General features: G+C 46.2%; 1 protein-coding gene across 1 annotated transcript; it reads right to left on the bottom strand.

Annotated features, from left to right (window-relative positions):
- Positions 1–444: 444 nt before the first annotated feature.
- Positions 445–16637, bottom strand: PSME3 (proteasome activator subunit 3). Its single transcript, XM_079950067.1, has 11 exons — positions 16413–16637; positions 9973–10005; positions 9599–9661; positions 8987–9091; positions 7857–7905; positions 6854–6966; positions 4812–4880; positions 3697–3764; positions 3528–3582; positions 3061–3147; positions 445–1959 (listed from the first exon to the last, which is right to left on the bottom strand). The coding sequence occupies exons 1-11, from the start codon at positions 16452–16454 to the stop codon at positions 1879–1881; spliced, it is 765 nt and encodes a 254-aa protein (XP_079806193.1). The 5' UTR covers positions 16455–16637; the 3' UTR covers positions 445–1878.
- Positions 16638–18639: the final 2002 nt, after the last annotated feature.

The raw sequence follows: 18639 nt of genomic DNA, 5'->3' as shown, positions 1-18639 counted from the left end.
CTTTAGGCAAACGTCAAGTACAGGCGGCCACTTTGAGCAGATATTTACCCACAACTCACCTTGAGCTAATTAATGTTAGTTCAGCCTTGAAGCCAGTTGGACCACGGGTCGATGCTACAATAGGTGCCCTAAGCAGAACGTCACAATGAGCCGATTTCAGCGCCAGGAGCAGCAAAGATAAAATTGGTGATGTAGTACTAAGTATTAATACTGACAGGAGCAGAAGCTGGGGCCTTAACCAATGCCCCTTAGGGCTCCTTAGGCCACCAATATCCCATATTTCTAGAGGAGAACGTGAGAGTGAATATTCAATTTCAACTCAGCATCATAACAGATTGCTGCTACCGAACAAAGTCCAAACAGGGGGAGGCCAGATGGGGCAGAAGACCAACTGAGCATCACGCAGAGACCCCGGTTGCTCGTACACACGGTGACTGCCGAGGATGAATTCAAAGTACCTATTACTTTTAATTTGTCAACATAGTAAAAGTTGTACATACGTTCAATGTGGCAAGGAAATATGAACAATCCAACAAAGCAGCCGATACAAAGAAACGCAGGAGAGGACTACTCTCGGGATGCAGCTACAACGGCAGCTGTCGCAAGAGTCTGCCCTCCAGGGAAGACTAAGGTTTGCCCAGCTACAAATGACAATAACAAAGGCATCTGCAAAGGGCACAGGGAAGGTGAGCTTCCTGTGCTCTTAGGAGGCTGGCAGAGATTTCTTTAAAAAGAAAAACAGCAACCAAGGGAAGGGAGAGGGGCCGATAAATGGCATTCACGCTGCCACTGTTTTTACATATCTAACACCACTCACAATACTACGGCACAAGAGGAATATAAAGACTAAGAGTAGATCTCAAGGGAAACTGAAGCACTCCTATTAATTGGTGCCCCCTACCTGCTCGCTTGAAGACTAGAAAAGAGCAAAACCAAAGAATCCCAGCGGGATTCGTTCACGCAGCAAAGGGCCAAAACCTAGACACGCTTTCCTGGGGTTTCTTAAAGGTCCGAAAGGGCACCTCCAGGAACAACCGCTAGGCTTGTTATATTCGGGTGGGAGAGGAGAAGAACGAAGACGGGGAAATTCTCCAGTCCTTCGGCACTCGCTTGGCTGTGCCAGTATTAGGCAAGCCGATTCTGCAGGGCCAACTGTCTATGCAGCGCTGCCCCAGCCCGAAATCCAGAGTACGCCCACTGCACTCAAGGGTTCCACTGGGTTTACTTGCCAGGCAAAAGGAGTGCTGTATCGAGAGGAGAGCTGCTTAAGTGCAGTACGTAATCTGGAATAGATTACTGTAGATTCAGAACAACGAATCAACGGGGGGGGGGGGGAGGGGGGGCAGGAAGGAAAAACTCAACACAGTGGCATCAGAATCTGCATGATTGGACAGTGGGCATGGACAGCCATGTGAGATGAAAAGGGCACTCGATTCCCCCAAATGCATTTTTCAATGGGAAAACTGAACTGGTCCAGCAGAACTTGACGCTGCTCTCGACCAGTTCAAAGATACACTACCTAGAAGGGAAGAGTTCGTCCCGGCTGCTACAGAACAGGGTCATTCAGGACTGCTGGCACAGGGATGGTTGCCTGGAGCAGGTTGGCCGCTATCCTGTTCCCACCCACGCAGGAAGAGAAGCTCTGCCCCATACCTTTTGGGTGTCAAGAGATGGGGGTGGGTGGGGGGCAAATCCCGAGACCCAAATAAAAACCAACCAGAAAGAGCTAGGAGAGTTTCTTTAGATTTTTTTTTTTTAACTAAAAGTGTGTTGAGGACTGTTTCCAGCCAGATTCCCCATCTTGATAGTCACATAAACTGAGGCAAAAGGGCTGCCTTGAGCCTACTGAACAGTTCATGAGTTCAGATTGTCGACAGCTCAGTAGAGGGTCTCGGCGTTGCTGCTCCGGGGTCGCTTGATCTTCTCAATGTTCTTTAGGATCATGTCGTGGAGAGTCACCTGGCGGGAGAGGAGACAGGGGTTGGTTTCTTCTTGGCTCAGGGAGGATCCGGCTTGCAAACGATTTTTTTGCACACACACACACACCCCAGGCAAAAAAGGGGCAGAGCTCGCTATTGCCTAGACAAGTGATGCCACCCCACATACTCCAGGAAGAAGGGGCCCATCTACCCTAAGAGGCCTCGGCAATTACCGTATTTTTCACTCTATAAGACGCACCTGACCATAAGATGTGCCTAGTTTTTAGAGGAGGAAAACAAGAAAAGCCAGCAAGAGCCACAGACACGCTCGCTCGGTGCAGCTCTTTAAAGATAGAGAGGCTCTGCTCAGCTGTTTCTTGACTGTAATTCAAGTAAAGGGAATGTTTGCGAGCAGCGGGCAGGCTGTTCGCTGAGAGAGGGGAGGAAGAGAACTGAGAGGAAAAAAATGTGGCATTAGCAATGCTTTGGATGGAAACGAAGATGGTATTTTACATGAAGATAGCGAAGAAAGTGATGTCAGTGATTATGAGCAAATGAGCTTCATAAATTCTGACTCTAGCAGAGATGAGTTCTTGGGGTTCACAGAAGACTAGAAGAGTACTCAAATCTTAAAGTCTCTCTTCATTTGTTAATGACAGTGATGATGGTTCTTAATGCCATTGTTGACTGCTGTTTACTTTACATGGTTGTAAAATGATTCTGATATACTGGTTGTTTATTAAATACAGTAGTTTATACAACATTTGATTCAGAATATTTTTTTCTTGTTTTCCTCCTCTAAAAACTAGGTGTGTCCTATGGAGTGAAAAATACGGTATTTATCTACTTGCACTTTGACGTGCTTTCGAACTGCTAGGTTGGCAGGAGCAGGGACCGAGCAACAGGAGCTCACCCCGTCGTGAGGATTTGAACTGCCGACCTTCTGATCGGCAAGTTCTAGGCTCTGTGGTTTAACCCACAGCGCCACCTGCGTCCCATCTAGTCTAAGAGGCCTCGGCAATTAATGACGGGTTGAGAGACCAGCCCTCTACAAAACTGGCCCCCGCCCCCCACCCTCAAGCACCTTAATAGGGCTTGTGCACAGGGAGGTGTTATGAATCGTCTTCAAGACTGGACTTACATATTGATTTCTGAGCTCCGAAATGATGAGCCGCAGGCTGATGTATTCCTTCTCGTCCATCTCAGTCACCGTGCGACGGTAATCCTCCTACAGAGATAGTTATTTAGCCAGAATTGCTTTGCACTAAGTGGGCTTGCTGTCTCATTCCATCTCCCAGCCGAGTCACCTGCAAAGCTGCCATTTTCTCGGGGTCTTCTCAGGCACTACCATCAGTATACCTAGACTCCAACCCCAACCCAAAAGGATGTTGACAATCAAGAACTGGACGGAAGAGACAACAGGCCTACGCAAAACCCACAGAAACAGAAGCAGAGACCGAAGTGCTCCAGAATTTAATTCGAAGCAGACCCTCATGACAACAATATTCCCCAAGGGTTCAGTCAGGAAGCCTTTTAGCCACTTCTCTAATGCTATTATTAAAAGCTCGTAACGCGAAACTCAGCTATCACCGTAATACCTGCACTTACCACATGGGGATATTTAGCTATTTTAGAAACCAGCTTTGCCCGTGTGATGTAGTATCTGAAATGGAAGCAAGAGAGTTGGTTCAGCGGTTGGCAAGGGGGTGCCCAAACAGCATACACTAGAGAGGGACAGACCCCTCTGGAACAAAAGCCAGCCTCTGAAGGCACCCACCTAGAGATCTGGTCCAAATATGAAGCTGCTTCACTCTCCACAGTTCGGAGCTCCGCCACAGTCTCTTCCTGCAAAGGAAGGAGCCAACAAAGAAACATTTGAGAGAATTTTCAGGTGCACTCATACCTGGACGTATCCAACCAATATCTTAACAGGTCATGTTGATGAGTCTCTGCCATGAACTGGAGGCCTGAGCCCCAGCAAGGCAGAAAGAGCCACCCAATCAGCCTTGGCCAAAATGCAGTGTTAGAAACTCAGATATATATACTCAAACGGCTCCTTAAACCAAGGTTACAGTCACCAAAACGGAAATGTCTAGTTCAGGGGTTAGCAAACTTTTCCAGCAGGGGGCTGGTCCACTGTCCCTCAGACCTTGTGGGGGGCCAGACTATATTTTGAAAAGGAAAAAAAAATGAACGAATTCCTATGCCCCACAAATAACCCAGAGATGCATTTTTAATACAGTGGCACCTCGGGTTACATACGCTTCAGGTTACAGACTCCGCTAACCCAGAAATAGTACCTCGGGTTAAGAACTTTGCTTCAGGATGAGAACAGAAATCGTGCTCTGACGGCAGCTAGAGGCCCCATTAGCTAAAGTGGTGCTTCAGGTTAAGAACAGTTTCAGGTTAAGAAGGGACCTCTGGAACGAATTAAGTTCTTAACCCGAGGTACCACTGTAAAAGGACACATTCTACTAATGTAAAAACACACTGATTCCTGGACTGTCCGCGGGCCGGATTTAGAAGGTGATTGGGCCAGATCCGGCCCCCGGGCCTTAGTTTGCCTACCCGTGGTCTAGTTGCCATTTTTGGGTAAGATGGCTCTAAAGTCTTATTTTTCAAATGATGGACTGACTGTGACTGCTAAACGTATGGCTAGCTCAGATGACAACCTTGAGCTAGGTTAAGGATGCTGAGAACTTAAGAGAAGAAAAGTGGCTTGATCCAGAGGCAGTCCAAATATATATTGCCCTTTTCTGACCGCTTTTTCTTAATGGTGACTGCTCCTGCTAAGAAAAAGCATTTTAGTTCCTGAAATTCTGATTGTGCTCGCCACCCCAGAAAGGGACAGTTCCTCAGGATTCTGTCCCCGCCCCCCAACTGCTGACCTACCTGAATAGAAACGCCAAAGTTGTTGCCGTCCTCTATCCTGGGAATCAGCAGCTGCACCCACATTTTGACCTGCAGGGCAGAATGTGTCATATTAAATAGGTGCCACTGCTTTGCTGTATACTTTGAAAACAGCTGGCAGACTGTTTTACATGCAGCATCTGTGTCAGGCAGTTCAGGCTGAGACAAACAGAGAGATTTGCTGCAGAACAATTAAAACTCCAAAACCAAACCAAAGGATTTGAAATCTAGTCTCCTGCATTCAAAGCCAACACTGGCCCAGTTTTCACGGAGATGGTAAACCCAAACCTAGGGGACCTCTTCAGACCACAGAAGGGGGTGTTGTCACATGACTTGAACGCTCCTCCATGCAAACGAAACATTCCCATGCACAGAAAACCAACAGATCACAGAGACAGAGAGAGTTCTAAGCTAACTTTCTCCCCGATATGCTAGATTTCCATGGCCAAGAAGGCTGTGGCAAAATTGCTGAGTGGAACCCCTCAATGTGTACATATTACACCTGGGCTGATGGAACTGCACTGGCTCCATTTGTCTACCAGACCATGTCCAAAATCTTGTTACAGTGGTGCCTCGCAAGACAAAAAGAATCTGTTCTGCGAGTCTCTTCATCTTGTGGTTTTTTCGTCTTGCGAAGCAAGCCCATTAGCGGCTTAGTGGCTTAGCGCTATTAGCGGCTCAGCTGATAAGCGGCTCAGCTGTTAAGCAGCTTAGCGGATCAGCTGATAAGCGGCTTAGAAAAAGGGGGGGGGGGAGGAAAAAAAACCTGCAGGAACTCGCAAGACATTTTCGTCTTGCGAAGCAAGCCCATAGGAAATTCGTTTTGCGAAGCACCTCCAAAACGGAAAACCCTTTCTCTAGCGGGTTTTCCGTCTTGCGAGGCATTCGTCTTGCGGGGCACCACTGTACCAACATATAGAACCGCTGAACAACTTAGGACCAGGTTACCTGAAAGACAGCCTGCCCCTGTATAGACCTGTAAGATCACCTAGCTCTAGGGGGAAATTTGAAGTGGCATCACATTCTGCAGACTATCTCAGGACAGCAACCTGAAAAAGGGCACTTTCTGCCATTTCCCCTGCATGGTGGAATGCATTTCCTTTTATCATATGTAAAGCATGGTCTATGAATTGATTCAGACGTCTTAGAATCATAAAACAGAAGAGTTGGAAGGGATCCTGAGGATCAACTAGTCCAACCCCCAGCAAGGCTGTGCCATATGAGGATCGAACCTGCAACCTTTGTGTTATCAGCCCCAATCTCTAACCAACTGAGCTATCCAGGCCACGCAAAGATATATCTTTCTGCATGGTCTTTCCTTGATGCATAAGATCTTACCCTGTTATTTCTGCTTTTCATTTGTTATAATGCTGTTCACTGTTTTTACAGTGTTTTTGAATACTATTTAGGTTTTTTTTAAAGAAAGAAAAAGTGGTCTATGAAATGCTTTTAAATCATAAAATAAAAATAAATGCTGGTATGAAGAAGAAGAGTGTGGACTTGTTATCCCGCCTTTCACTCCCCTTAAGGAGTCTCAAAGCGGCTAATAATTTCCTTTCCCTTCCTCCCCCACAACAAACACTCTGTGAGGTGAGTGAAGCTGAGAGACGTCAGAGAAGTGTGACTGGCCCAAGGTCACCCAGCAGCTGCATGTGGAGGAGCAGAGACGCGAACCCGGTTCACCAGATTACGAGTCCACCGCTCTTAACCACTACACCACACTGGGGGGAATTAGAGAAGGATTCAGTCACACAAGGCACCAGTTTGTCATCTGAAGTCTAGGCACCTCAACAAGAACTAAGCAAACTTCATAAAGGTTTGCCACAGTAACATGCAAGCAGAGGCCGGATCTGTGACCCCACATTCTTGCTGATATGCACAACTGGCCACCTCATTCTCTCTGAGGAGCTAACTGAAAAAAAGCATGTTTGATTTTATCACTGCTGTTCAGAGCACCGCCACAGGAAACTGATCTGTAAAGCGTCTGAGCCCAAAGAGGAAGGAAAAGGCAGCCCAGCACTCACCGTGTTGCATTTCTCAATGAGCAGCCGGATCTCGGGTTTCACTTTCTCAATGATGTCCACCAGCTGCTGGTTGCTCTTCAGCATCCCATTAGGCATGACAAAGACTTTGGTACCTGGTGCCACGAGAAAAGATTTGCCACTTATTCCATGGAGTGTGAGCATGGGTGCGCATGCATGTGATTGCCGCTCAGCAGGTCAGGAAGGGCCATAAGCTCAGTGGTAGAGCAACAGCTTTGCAAGCAGAAGTTCCCAGGTTGAACCCCTGGCCTCTCCAGGTAGGGCTGGGAGAGATGCCTGTCTGAAACCCTGGAGAGCTGCTGCCAGTCAGTGTAGGCCATATTGAGCCAGATGGACCAATGGTCTGGCTCAGTGTAAGGCAGCTTCCTATGTTCCGGGATACCTGTGGGGTTTTATGCAGGCAGAGTGTTTACCCACTCTGGATCAGTCTATTCCTACTTCTAAGCAACCGTTTTAAATACTGTATTTTTCGCTCTATAAGACGCACTTTTCCCCTCCTAAAAAGGGGAAATGTGTGTGTGTCTTATGGAGCGAATGCAGGCTCCATGGCTTCTATAGGAAAGTGTGCCTCAGTTTTGGAATGCTTTGGTTTTGGAATAGAATTCCGGAATGGGCTAATTTTAAGAACCAAAGGTACCACTGTAATATTCAAACAACATAAGGATCCAGCCATCCTGCAGTAAAGTAGCGAAAAGCTGGAGTATTTCAAGGGATCATTTCAAATTCCTAGGAGTCAACTGTGTACTGAGCAGCTGCATCTGGGACAAATTTATGGCCAAGGTGCAGGCCACAATTACATCAATGAATTAATACTTCAATTCCTTGGCACCAATATGAAAGTTTAAGGTTTCTGGATTTTCCCAACCCCGTATGCTCAGAGTGTTCACTTAATTGGACAAGTTTCGTAAGACAAACACAAGCTCCCAAACCAGCATTGACAGCAATCAGATGCCATGAATTTAGCAGTAGAAGTTTAGGAACTCACCCTGGAAGGTCTCATCACAGTCTTCCAGCTTTCTTTTCTTCATATTGGGCTGACAAAAAACAAAGAGGACATTATTATTTTTTTTACAGAAAGCAAGCAAATATGTACAAAATTATTTACAGGGGAAAAATTGTATTGTATCTGTGATGGTTCTAGGGGTTGCTCATGCGTAAATCGGCGCCACACCTGGCTGGGTTGCCTGAGTGAACCTTTTCTGTCCGGACAGCCACTCACCCGTGGCTGTCTCAATCGCTGGCAGAATCCGTCAGTGGGCGTTTCTTGAACTTCTTCCAGCAAAGCAGCTCTTTGACGCGTAGTCTCCGCCTACTCTCCCTGCGCGGAAGCCTTCTGCGCAGGGAGGGTGTGGGCAGCGGAGGACCTGTGTTCTCCCCGCTGGTCCCTGGCGAGGAGTCGTGGGACCGCCTCGCCGACTCCCCCATCTGCCCCCCTTCTCCACTGGTGCTACGCTGATTTCCTTCCCCAGAAGATGGGCTGCTTCTCCCCATCCTGGGACGCTCTCCGGAATCCCTCTGGAGCCCTCCCTCTCCCTCTGGCTCCGATGGCAGTTCCCTGACAGTATCAAATCATATACAAAGTAAAATCTAAAGAAGCGTGTTTATCCAAATAAATAAAACTGTAGGAAAAGAGAAATAGGTAGAGGAAATTACAAAAGGAGAGTATGGAAAAAGAAAGGACCCAAAGAAGGCAAAGAGGAAGAGAAAATAATAGGTGTATTTGGTGTAAGTATATACCATTTGCATCCTTAACTAATTAAATAAGAGTTTAATTGAACGTATAAGAATCACGTTCATGACTTGCCATCTCAGTCAAACAAGCGAAAATGAAACACAAGTCCCTACATTGTCTTGAAATTCCAATGATTTATAAATAAAACTTCGACTTTTGAGAAATTTGCCAGCTGCATGACTTTCTTTGATTGTTCTATAGGAGGTTAACTCATGCCATAAGGGTAGGAAATTCTATTCTGCATACACAGAATATGGAGAGGAAGACATGGGTGCTGACACAAGCAACTATCTCTCTGTCCAGACCTTGTCAGTAAATGTGAGCATTATGCAGTTTTGATCAACATCTCAAATATTAAACCCAGGTAAAGTGAACCGCCTTACCCCATCCAGTCCATCATGACTGTTTGTGAGCAGGATTGGGTCTGGAACAGGAAGGTTCATATCTGAGTGGATTTGGGTGAGATCGTGAATGTTCAGAATGGGATCCTAGGAAAGAACAATAGCCAAAGCATAATGTTAAATTGCTTAACACATTCCCAAACAGAACCAACCAAACTTGAATCCAACACCAAACCCGTATTCTGTGAACCGCCCTGAGACCCCCCAGGTATAGGGCTGAAAATAATAATAATAATAATAATAATAATAATAATAAAGTCAGCTACAGTGGTGTCTCGCAAGACGAAAAGAATCCGTTCCACGAGTCTCTTCATCTAGCGGTTTCTTCATCTTGCGAAGCAAGCCCATTAGCGGCTTAGCGGCTAAGCGGCATAGAAAAAGGGGGGGGGGGAGGGAAAAAAGTCGTAAAAACTCGCAAGACATTTTCGTCTTGCGAAGCAAGTCCATAGGGAAATTCGTCTTGCGAAGCCCCTCCAAAACAGAAAACCCTTTCGTCTAGCGGGTTTCTCGTCTTGCGGGGCACCACTGTATAGTCAGAAGCTACTCACTGGACAAGAAAAACCAGGTGAGAGGCAATGGGCTTGCAACTCTTACCTTAAGGAACACATCGAGTTCTAAAAGCTTCTTTGGGAAAAAACTTGCCACCAGATCCTCAGCCTAATGGACAAAGAAAAGCCAGCTGTGACGCATCAATTAATACTGAGATTATCTGCAAATGGGCAGATTAGAAATTAACCCCAAATTAACCCTCTGTATGAACCAGTAGAACCACTTCCAAAGGCAAAAACTATGAGCCTTGGATACTGCAGAGGCCAGAACAGAGCTACAGACAAGCTCTCTAACTGACTAGCTGAAGTTCTCTTAAGAGTCATCAAAGGGTCTCCAGCAAGATGTTCCAGCAACAGAAACATCCAGACATTAAGGGCAGGCATTAAGGGCAGGTGGCGGGAAGGAATTGCGACACTTACTTCGCCTGTGATCCGCTCCCTGAAAGAGTCTACCTGCAGGAGGGAAAAGAAGCAGTTTAGAACAGAGTCCAAACTGGGTCAAACATACACAGAGCATACACAGAGCTGTGTTCTGTACAGTAGCACAATATTCTCATAGAATCAAAGACCTGTAGAGCTGGAAATGATGTCCGAGGGTCATCTAGTCCAAACCCTTGCAATGCAGGCTTATGCAGGTGGCCCTATGGGGCTCAAACCCACTGTGGGCCTCAGGGGTCCAGAATTTGCTTAGAATCAACAACCCAGGGCACAAAAAGTTATGTGCCACCGGAAAGCATTTTTCTGAAATCATTTAGCCGTGTTCCAAGTTTCTTTACAGACCCCGCTGACTCTGGCTAACAACCGCCGAGGGATTACGGGGTTGGAAAACTCTTTACTTCCTGGCCATCTAGAAGTTTGGTGCTGCCACTAGAGAATCCACAATCTCTTTTCCTATCCTGCACCAACCCATTCTTTAGCTCTTTTTTCAAACTCAGCACAGTATTGCTGCTAACAGCTAAGCTGGCTAAGGCCAGAGCAACAAGTTCCCAAGTGGGTGTTTTTGGTTTGGCCCATGTGCATATAAACAGATGAAGCTGGCCATACTAAGTCAGATCATTGGTCCTTGTCACAGCTAGATGGCGTGCCTGGATTTGTTTGAACGGGACATGCCTATGCCTTCGGTCTTCCCCTCTTTCAGCATGCCCTGCCTGGCATGAAGCCCCCACCAGACTATCCACAAGAGAACATAGCCTTGCCATCTCCAGCCAGTGGCTAAAATTACCTGCCTTCTCCATCCTTCCTTGTTTTTATCTGAGTTGTACATACGCAGCGCCTACAGAATATGTCTCATGCCTGAACAACTGACATAGCTAATTCTTGCAAAGATGGCTCCATTAAGCTATGCCAGTACTGAAGCTCTCTTCTACATATTCCTCTGATGCCGATAAATCGTCCATAATTGAAGCCCACACTGCGGTAATGGTTTCTTAACATTTGACACTGCGATATATCATGATTGGTCCGTGAGCTATGTAAAAAATGTGACGTGGGGAAAACTGTGAGGCTTTCTTCTCTCATGTTTCCTGCCACCCCTGTTGCTCTGTACAGGTGTAACGATATGTTAAAATCAAGTAAAAATGTGTCAGTTCTGCAACCTTAAGTAGTGGCAGTTGCCAGGACATTACCCTACATTGTTTCATCCTTATTTCAGACATCGTGATATATCGGTATGCAGCGGTACCTCGGTTCTTGAACATAATCTGTTCCGGAAGACAGTTCGAGTTCAAAAACATTCGAAAACCGAGGCACGGTCTGCAAATTTCATTGAGAAAATTGAGAAACACGCAGTGGAAGCCGTTGAACTTCCGAGCATAGCTGTCAACTTTCCCCTTTTTTTTAAGGGAAATTCCCTTATTCCGAATAGGATTCCTCGCAAGAAAAGGGAAAAGTTGACAGCTATGCTTCCGAGGTGTGTTCGAAAATGGAAGCATTTACTTCCGGGTTTTAGAAGTTCCAAGTTCTGAAATGTTTGTCAACAGAGACGTTTGAGAACTGAGGTACTACCGTATTGTGATGTTTAGCTGGTGATATATCACAATGTTGAAAACCAGACAAAGCTCAGCCCTACCTCTGGTCAACCATTAGATCTGCTGATGTGTCAGTATAAGAAGTTACTGAGATGAGGTGGGCCATCTCCTATGTTCCCTTTAAAACAGCCTCCAAATTATAGCAGTCTACTGTACAGTGGTGCCCCGCAAGACGAATGCCTCGCAAGACGGAAAACTCGCTAGACGAAAGAGTTTTCCATTTTGGAGGTGCTTTGCAAAACGAATTTCCTATGGGCTTGCTTCGCAAGATGAAACGTCTTGCGAGTTCTTGCGAGTTTGTTTCCTTTTTCTTAAAGCCGCTAAGCTGTTAATAGCCGCTAAGCCGCTAAGCCGTTAATAGCTGCTAAGCCGCTAAGCCGCTAATAGCCGCTAAGCCGCTAAAAGCTGCTAAACCGCTAATAGCGCTAATCCATCAATGGGCTTTCTTCGCAAGATGAAAAAACCGCTAGAGGAAGAGACTCGCGGAACGGATTCTTTTCGTCTTGCGAGGCACCACTGTACTTTTTTATGCTAGCATATGGGTCAGTCAACGTTATTTTTCCTCCACACACATGCTTTCCCTGGATCTAGGCCTCACCTATGGCACACCAAATATGATTTAAAAACAACAACCACCACTGGATAGATTCAGCCTCAAGGCTGTAGCACAGTTTTGTTTTTTCTCCAAAGAATATAAATCCCTTTTACTAAGAAGAGCACATAATGCATCACAAGAAGCAATACTTTGCCTCCTACATGTGGGTTGCAAAGTCATATATTTGCATAGCAAGGCTTGCATCATATTTCCACCTGGTCTGTTACTTAGACAGAAAGCAGCCCTCTCTCTCAGGATTACTTGGAGCCACCAATTTTGCAGCACTCACTGTTCCCCATCATGTGTCTTTTTTCTGTGGACAAGTTAAGAACGTGTTTTTACTCAAGGCGGCTTTGGGGCAAGTTAGGCATCCTGTTTTAACACTGTACTGGGTGTAAAGATTTTAATGCTGACTCTTGCTAGTTTCACGACTGCTTTAATGTTTTACCGTTATATAGTTGAAGATCTTTGTATTTGGGTTTTTATGATAATGAGAAATTTAAAAAATCTGTAAAACGGATAGATTATTTGCTAGAAGGAGATGAATGGGGCAAGAGTTGCTCCCCCTTTCTCCCTCCTCACAATTCTAAAACCCTCCTACAGTGGTACCTCGGGTTAAGTACTTAATTTGTGCCAGAGGTACGTACTTAACCTGAAACTGTTCTTAACCTGAAGCACCACTTTAGCTAATGGGGCCTCCTGCTGCGGCTGCGCTGCCAGAGCACCATTTCTGTTCTCATCCTGAAGCAAAGTTCTAACCTGAAGCACTATTTCTGGGTTAGCGGAGTCTGTAACCTGAAGCGTATGTAACCTGAAGCGTATGTAACCCGAGGTACCACTGTACTAATGACTTCTCAGGAGTCTGCTTAAACAGGACAACTTTTCCCCTCATACTTGCCACTCTTCATCCTCTTTAGGAAAAGGATTTGAGGCTCCTTCCTCTGAAACAGCTCAAGGGATGTGACAACCATACTTTCCTCTGCTGATGCAAATATTCCCTGGCAGCACAGGGAAGTGTGCCACCCTTGGCTCAGGTAGGTTGGGATGGTAGTGGCGGCCAACAGAAATCCCCCCCAACTACTTTTGTGCAAGAATATAGGGTCTAGCAGAGATGTTCCTACTCTTCCACACTCTTTTTTGTCCATGATCTGTTAGTGATAACAGAGATCAAGTGAAGACTAGGGGAGAAACAGTTTTGCTTCTTCATTTTCTTCTGTTTCATCTCCTTCTTTTAAAAAATAATACACAACACTATCTTGATTTCAAATATTAAGAGTATACGGGGGGGGGGGGGCAAAGGGCCTAAAGAGGGTCCAGGGAAAGACAGATTTCCCATCCCTGCCCCCTCGCATGGATGGCTTTTTACTTCAATCCAATGTAGGAGATCAGAGCATGACGATCACTTGCAGGATCAGAAAGCAAAACAGACACACCTCCAAATACTCAGTACAGGTGCCCTCTTCCTGGAAAGCACTGTTTTCAATAGCCAGCTGCCATCCTTGAGGCCACCAGAAGAAGAGGGGGCAGCACTCTTGATACCTCTCCCCCCAAAAAATGATGCTTTGCCGTAGCTTTGTTTCAGCACCATTCTGCTCTAACTACCAACTGCCATCACTGATGGAGGAAGCAGCAGTTACTCCATTATGTTTAGACGCAGCTCCATGATCTGTTGAATTCAAAGCTGTTGAGCTTTATAATTAAGAACTAGTGCAAGAGTTTGCTTTTTTACCTTCACCCTCCCAATCTTGTATTGTGTTTAAGTTGAAAGCCTGTACGCAAGACCTGTTTTCCCCCTGATCTTTACAAGTTACTCTGGAAGTTTTATCTTCAGCTGAAGACCAAGGTATAAATGCATTAAATAAAATAAGCAGTAGACAATTTAACATCTACCTAAAAATTGGTGAATGGGCAAACTAATTTGTATAATGGGAAGCTCTCCCAAACACAAAGAAGCAAAAAAGGACCACACAAGACTTCTATCCAGACCGATTATAAGAAAGTCTGCACTTTAAAGTACAAGAAAGTTTGTGCAAAAAAGCCCATTACCGCAACAGAAAATTGACAGGTGAATAGTAATACATTATAAAATGCAACAGAGCCCGCACTATTTCCTACATGCTACCAATCTGAAACTTAACTTTAAGGCTCGGTAAAAGAGAAGAAAATAGAGAAAATTGATAGGCTATTGATTCAGAACAAGAAATGGCTCTTAATTTTTTTTTAATTTCTTTTAAAAAACTGTTAAAAATAGCTGGGGTTCAAATGAAATCTAAGTGGAACATAACCATTAAAAATACCCATGAAACTGGATCTAGTACACTCTATCAAACTGATCTGAGCTAAAGCCTGATTTTTTATTATTATACATGAAAAATGAATCCTGAGGAACACTATGTGACCTCTTAAGTCAAACATTATAAATATTGCACAATAAGTCATGCACTGTATATATATTTGTATATATTATTGTTCAAATGTTGAATAAGCATGCTGTCAAGTGGCACGGCCATCTAATTTCTATCTATTCTGACCAGCTGCTACATGCCAACTCACAGTTCTGAGTACAGTACTGAGCTTCCAAAACATAGCCTTGCTTATCATTCCTTAACTTCACACAGAAATCCTTAATTTGGCAATTACTCTTCTAGGCTGATAAAATCTAGCCAGGGCAAAAGTCATATTGGGTGAATGATCTGAGGTGTATAGCACGTTCCTGGACGATATAATAAATTTAGATGCAAACAGGTGTGCTTTACCAGCCAGAATGCATTGCTTGTTTGTAAAATATACGAGCTACTGTAAACTTGGAAGTTTGACTTAAATGGAGACTTTTCCTCAAATCACTTTGATCTGAATAAACCCATCCTCTGCAGGGCAGGTAAAAAACAGTAACGTCCAAGCAGCCTAAAAAAGCCACCATTGCAGGATGCAGCAACGGCAGGTGCCCTTGGCTTGTCAGTCAAGCAGAGAGCATCCTCCGTGGTCAGAGGCAGTGTCATTCCAATGATAAGCAGCTTGGGCAGAAAAGACGCACCATCGGTAGAACACGACTCTAATAATAATAATACAGTGGTACCTCGGGTTACAGACGCTTCAGGTTACATACGCTTCAGGTAACAGACTCCGCTAAACCAGAAATAGTAACTCGGGTTAAGAACTTTGCTTCAGGATAAGAACAGAAATCGTGCTCTGGCGGTGCGGCAGCAGCGGGAGGCCCCATTAGTTAAAGTGGTGCTTCAGGTTAAGAACAGTTTCAGGTTAAGAACGGACCTCTGGAACAAATTAAGTATGTAACCAGAGGTACCACTGTAATAATAATTTGATATCATCATCAATCTTTATTACGGTTCAGAGACCCAACAAGTAATAATAATTTATTTATACCCGTCCATCTGCCTGGGTTTCCCCAACCACTCTTAATCCCAAGGTCGTGGGTTCAAGGCCCATGTTGGGCGAAATATCCCTGCATTGCAGGGGGGCTGGCCTAGATGACACCCCCGGTCCCTTAAAGGTAAAGGGACCCCTGACCATTAGGTCCAGTCATGACCAACTCTGGGGTTGCGGCGCTCATCTCGCTTTACTGGCCGAGGGAGCCGGCGTACAGCCGGTCATGTGGCCAGCATGACTAAGCCGCTTCTGGCGAACCAGAGCAGTGCACGGAAACGCCGTTTACCTTCCCCCCACTTTGATGTGTTTTTGAACTGCTAGGTTGGCAGGTGCTGGGACCGAACAACGGGAGCTCACCCCGTTGCGGGGATTCAAACTGCCGACCTTCTGATCCTCAACCCCCGAGTGCCCCCGGGATCCCTTGCAACCGTGCAATAGGACTCCGTGTGATCATGCCAACTTCCCAAGAGGCACAATCCGGAAATTGTATCCCAAGAGGATACAATCCGGAAATCTTAAGGCTAAGGGTTCCTACTGCCTCCCTCCATAAATGGCGAGGTGGTGAGCCGGGCCCGTTGTGTCTCGGCTAAGCGGGGTGCGGGGGTGACGGGCCCGGGACAGACCCCCCCCCCAGGGCGCTGGGCCAGCAGGGCCTCAGCCCTCCATGGCAACCGGCCCGCTCGCCCCGTCAGCGGAGAGGAGCCGCGGCTGAAGCGCCCCGGGGAAAACCCCTCCCTCCTCCTTCCGGAGGCCGGCGCTCTGCACATGCTCCGGGGCACGCCCGCCCCGCGAAGCAGCTTCGCCGCTCTCGTCTCCTTCCCGCCCCTCTCAGGCCCCGCTTCCCTCACTACCTTGATCTTAACTTCCGGATCCACCTTGAGCAGGGAGGCCATGGCAGGGCGGGGGAACCGCTATCCCTCTAGCCGGGTCCGTCTCGTTTTCGTTCCGCGAACGCGCCGCCGCCGCCGCCGTCCGAGCAAACCACCACCGGCTTCTTGGCCGCGGCCGGAAATGACGGCATAACGCCTCGCCGACGCCGCTGAGCCAACCGCCGCGCGCGCCTCCTGCTTCCCACGTGATTCGCTCGCTCCCCCCCCCCCAGCTCGTGTCTTTTGTCTTCCGCTCTCCCGCCTCATCCGGGGCAATTGACGCACGAGCTGGACAAGCAGCTTCCGAGAGGCGTGGGCGGAGCCTGACAGGAGTTACCAAGAAACGGGAATGAGCGCGCGGTGAAACTGATCCCGCGATAAATGGTTCCGGCGTGATTAAAAGCTAATAATAATAATAATAATAATAACTAATATTTTAATATATCAATTTATATTAATATATGAGTATATTAAAATATATTAATTATACTCATATATTAATATAAATTGATATATTTAAATATTACTTATTATTATTATTATTATTATTTCTACCCCACCCATCTAGCTGGGTTTCTCCAGGTACTCTGGGCAGCTTTCAACCGAACATTAAAAACAGAATAAAACTTCCCTAAACAGGGCTGCCTTAAGATGTCTTCTAAAAGTCGGATTATTTCCTTGACATCGATGGGAGGGCATTCCACAGGGCGGGCGCCACTACCAAGAAGGCCCTCTACCGGATTCCCTGTAATGAATGCAGTAAAAAATAATATATATTTTTTAAAAATGTGTCCACCTGATTTTTAGGCAGCTTTTGTTGTTTAGTCGTTTAGTTGTGTCCGACTCTTCGTCACCCCGTGGACCAGAGCACGCCAGGCACTCCTGTCTTCCACTGCCTCCCACAATTTGGTCAAACGCATGCTGGTAGCTTCGAGAACACTATCCAACCATCTCGTTCTCTGTCGTCCCCTTCTCCTTGTGCCCTCCATCTTTCCCAACATCAGGGTCTTTTCCAGGGAGTCTTCTCTTCTCATGAGGTGGCCAATGTATTGGAGCCTCAGCTTCAGGATCTGTCCTTCCAGTGAGCACTCAGGGCTAATTTCCTTCAGAATGGAGAGGTTTGATCTTCTTGCAGTCCATGGGGCTCTCAAGAGTCTCCTCCAGCACCATAATTCAAAAGCACCAATTCTTCGGCGATCAGCCTTCTTTATGGTCCAGCTCTCACTTCCATACATTACTACTGGGAAAACCAGAGCTTTAACTATACGGACCTTTGTTGGCAAGGTGATGTCTCCTAGAAATGCAGAGTTTGAAGGGACCCCAAGGGTCATATAGCCAGCCCCCCATCCCAATGCAGGAATTCAGCTAGAGCATCCATGAATGATGGCCGCCTAACCTTTGCTTAAAAACCTCCAATGAAAGAGAGTCCACCACCTCTTGAGGGAGTCTTCCACTGTTTAACTGCTCTTACTGCCAGAAAGTTCTTCCTGATGTTTAGTCGGAATCTCCCTTCTTGGAGCTTGAAGCCCTTGGTTCGTGTCCTGCCCTCCAGAGGAGGAGAAAACGAGCTTCCTCCATCCTCCATGGGACAGCCCTTGAGATATTTGGAGAGCGCTATCCCATCTCCTCTCAGTCTCCTCTTATTAAGGATAAACATACCCAGCTCCTTCAATTGTTCCTCCTAAGGCTGGGTTTCCAGACCCTTGATCATCTCGTTCGCCCTCTGCACATGTTCTCCTGTGCACTTGTACTGGCTTGGTTAGGAAACCCAAATGGCCACCGGCAAAAAGTGTGGGTGGTTACCGTAATTTCCACCACAGCGTTTTGTATTGATACAGTGGTGCCCCACAAGACTGTAGCACCCTGCTTGTGGTTAACGCTTAGCTGGAATGAAATATTCAACGCAGCAATAGAGAAATTAAAATAATAATTTATTTGTCAGACAAATAAATATGAGGCACAGTGGTATATGGTTACCAAGCTCTGGCCTGGCCTCTTGCCATTCTGGCCAGCACTTATATTTCCTTAATCCAGCCCCCTTGCTCCTCCTGTGGCTGCCTCTGTCCAATCAGCCTGGTTAAAATTCCTATTGGCTGTTTGCTAGAACCAATCACAAAAGATACACCCATTTCCTTCTTGCCCTTTTATGGAAATCAAAAAGCTATATATTCTTCTATCTATAAATGACAAATAAGTAGTAATATATCTT

This window comes from Podarcis cretensis (assembly GCF_951804945.1).
Source record: "Podarcis cretensis genome assembly, chromosome: 13".
Taxonomy (NCBI): Eukaryota; Metazoa; Chordata; class Lepidosauria; order Squamata; family Lacertidae; genus Podarcis; species Podarcis cretensis.
Note: the sequence above shows the minus strand (reverse complement) of the source record. Positions and strands in the feature narration are given on the sequence as shown.

Excerpts from the sequence above, each read along its gene's own strand:
- PSME3 (XM_079950067.1), bottom strand. The coding sequence starts at position 16,454 with ATGGCCTCCCTGCTCAAGGTGGATCCGGAAGTTAAGATCAAG. Across the intron at positions 10,006-16,412 it reads ATCCGGAAGTTAAGATCAAG|GTAGACTCTTTCAGGGAGCG; the intron begins GTAGTGAGGGAA and ends TCCCTCCTGCAG. Across the intron at positions 6,967-7,856 it reads CTGTGATGAGACCTTCCAGG|GTACCAAAGTCTTTGTCATG; the intron begins GTGAGTTCCTAA and ends TCGTGGCACCAG.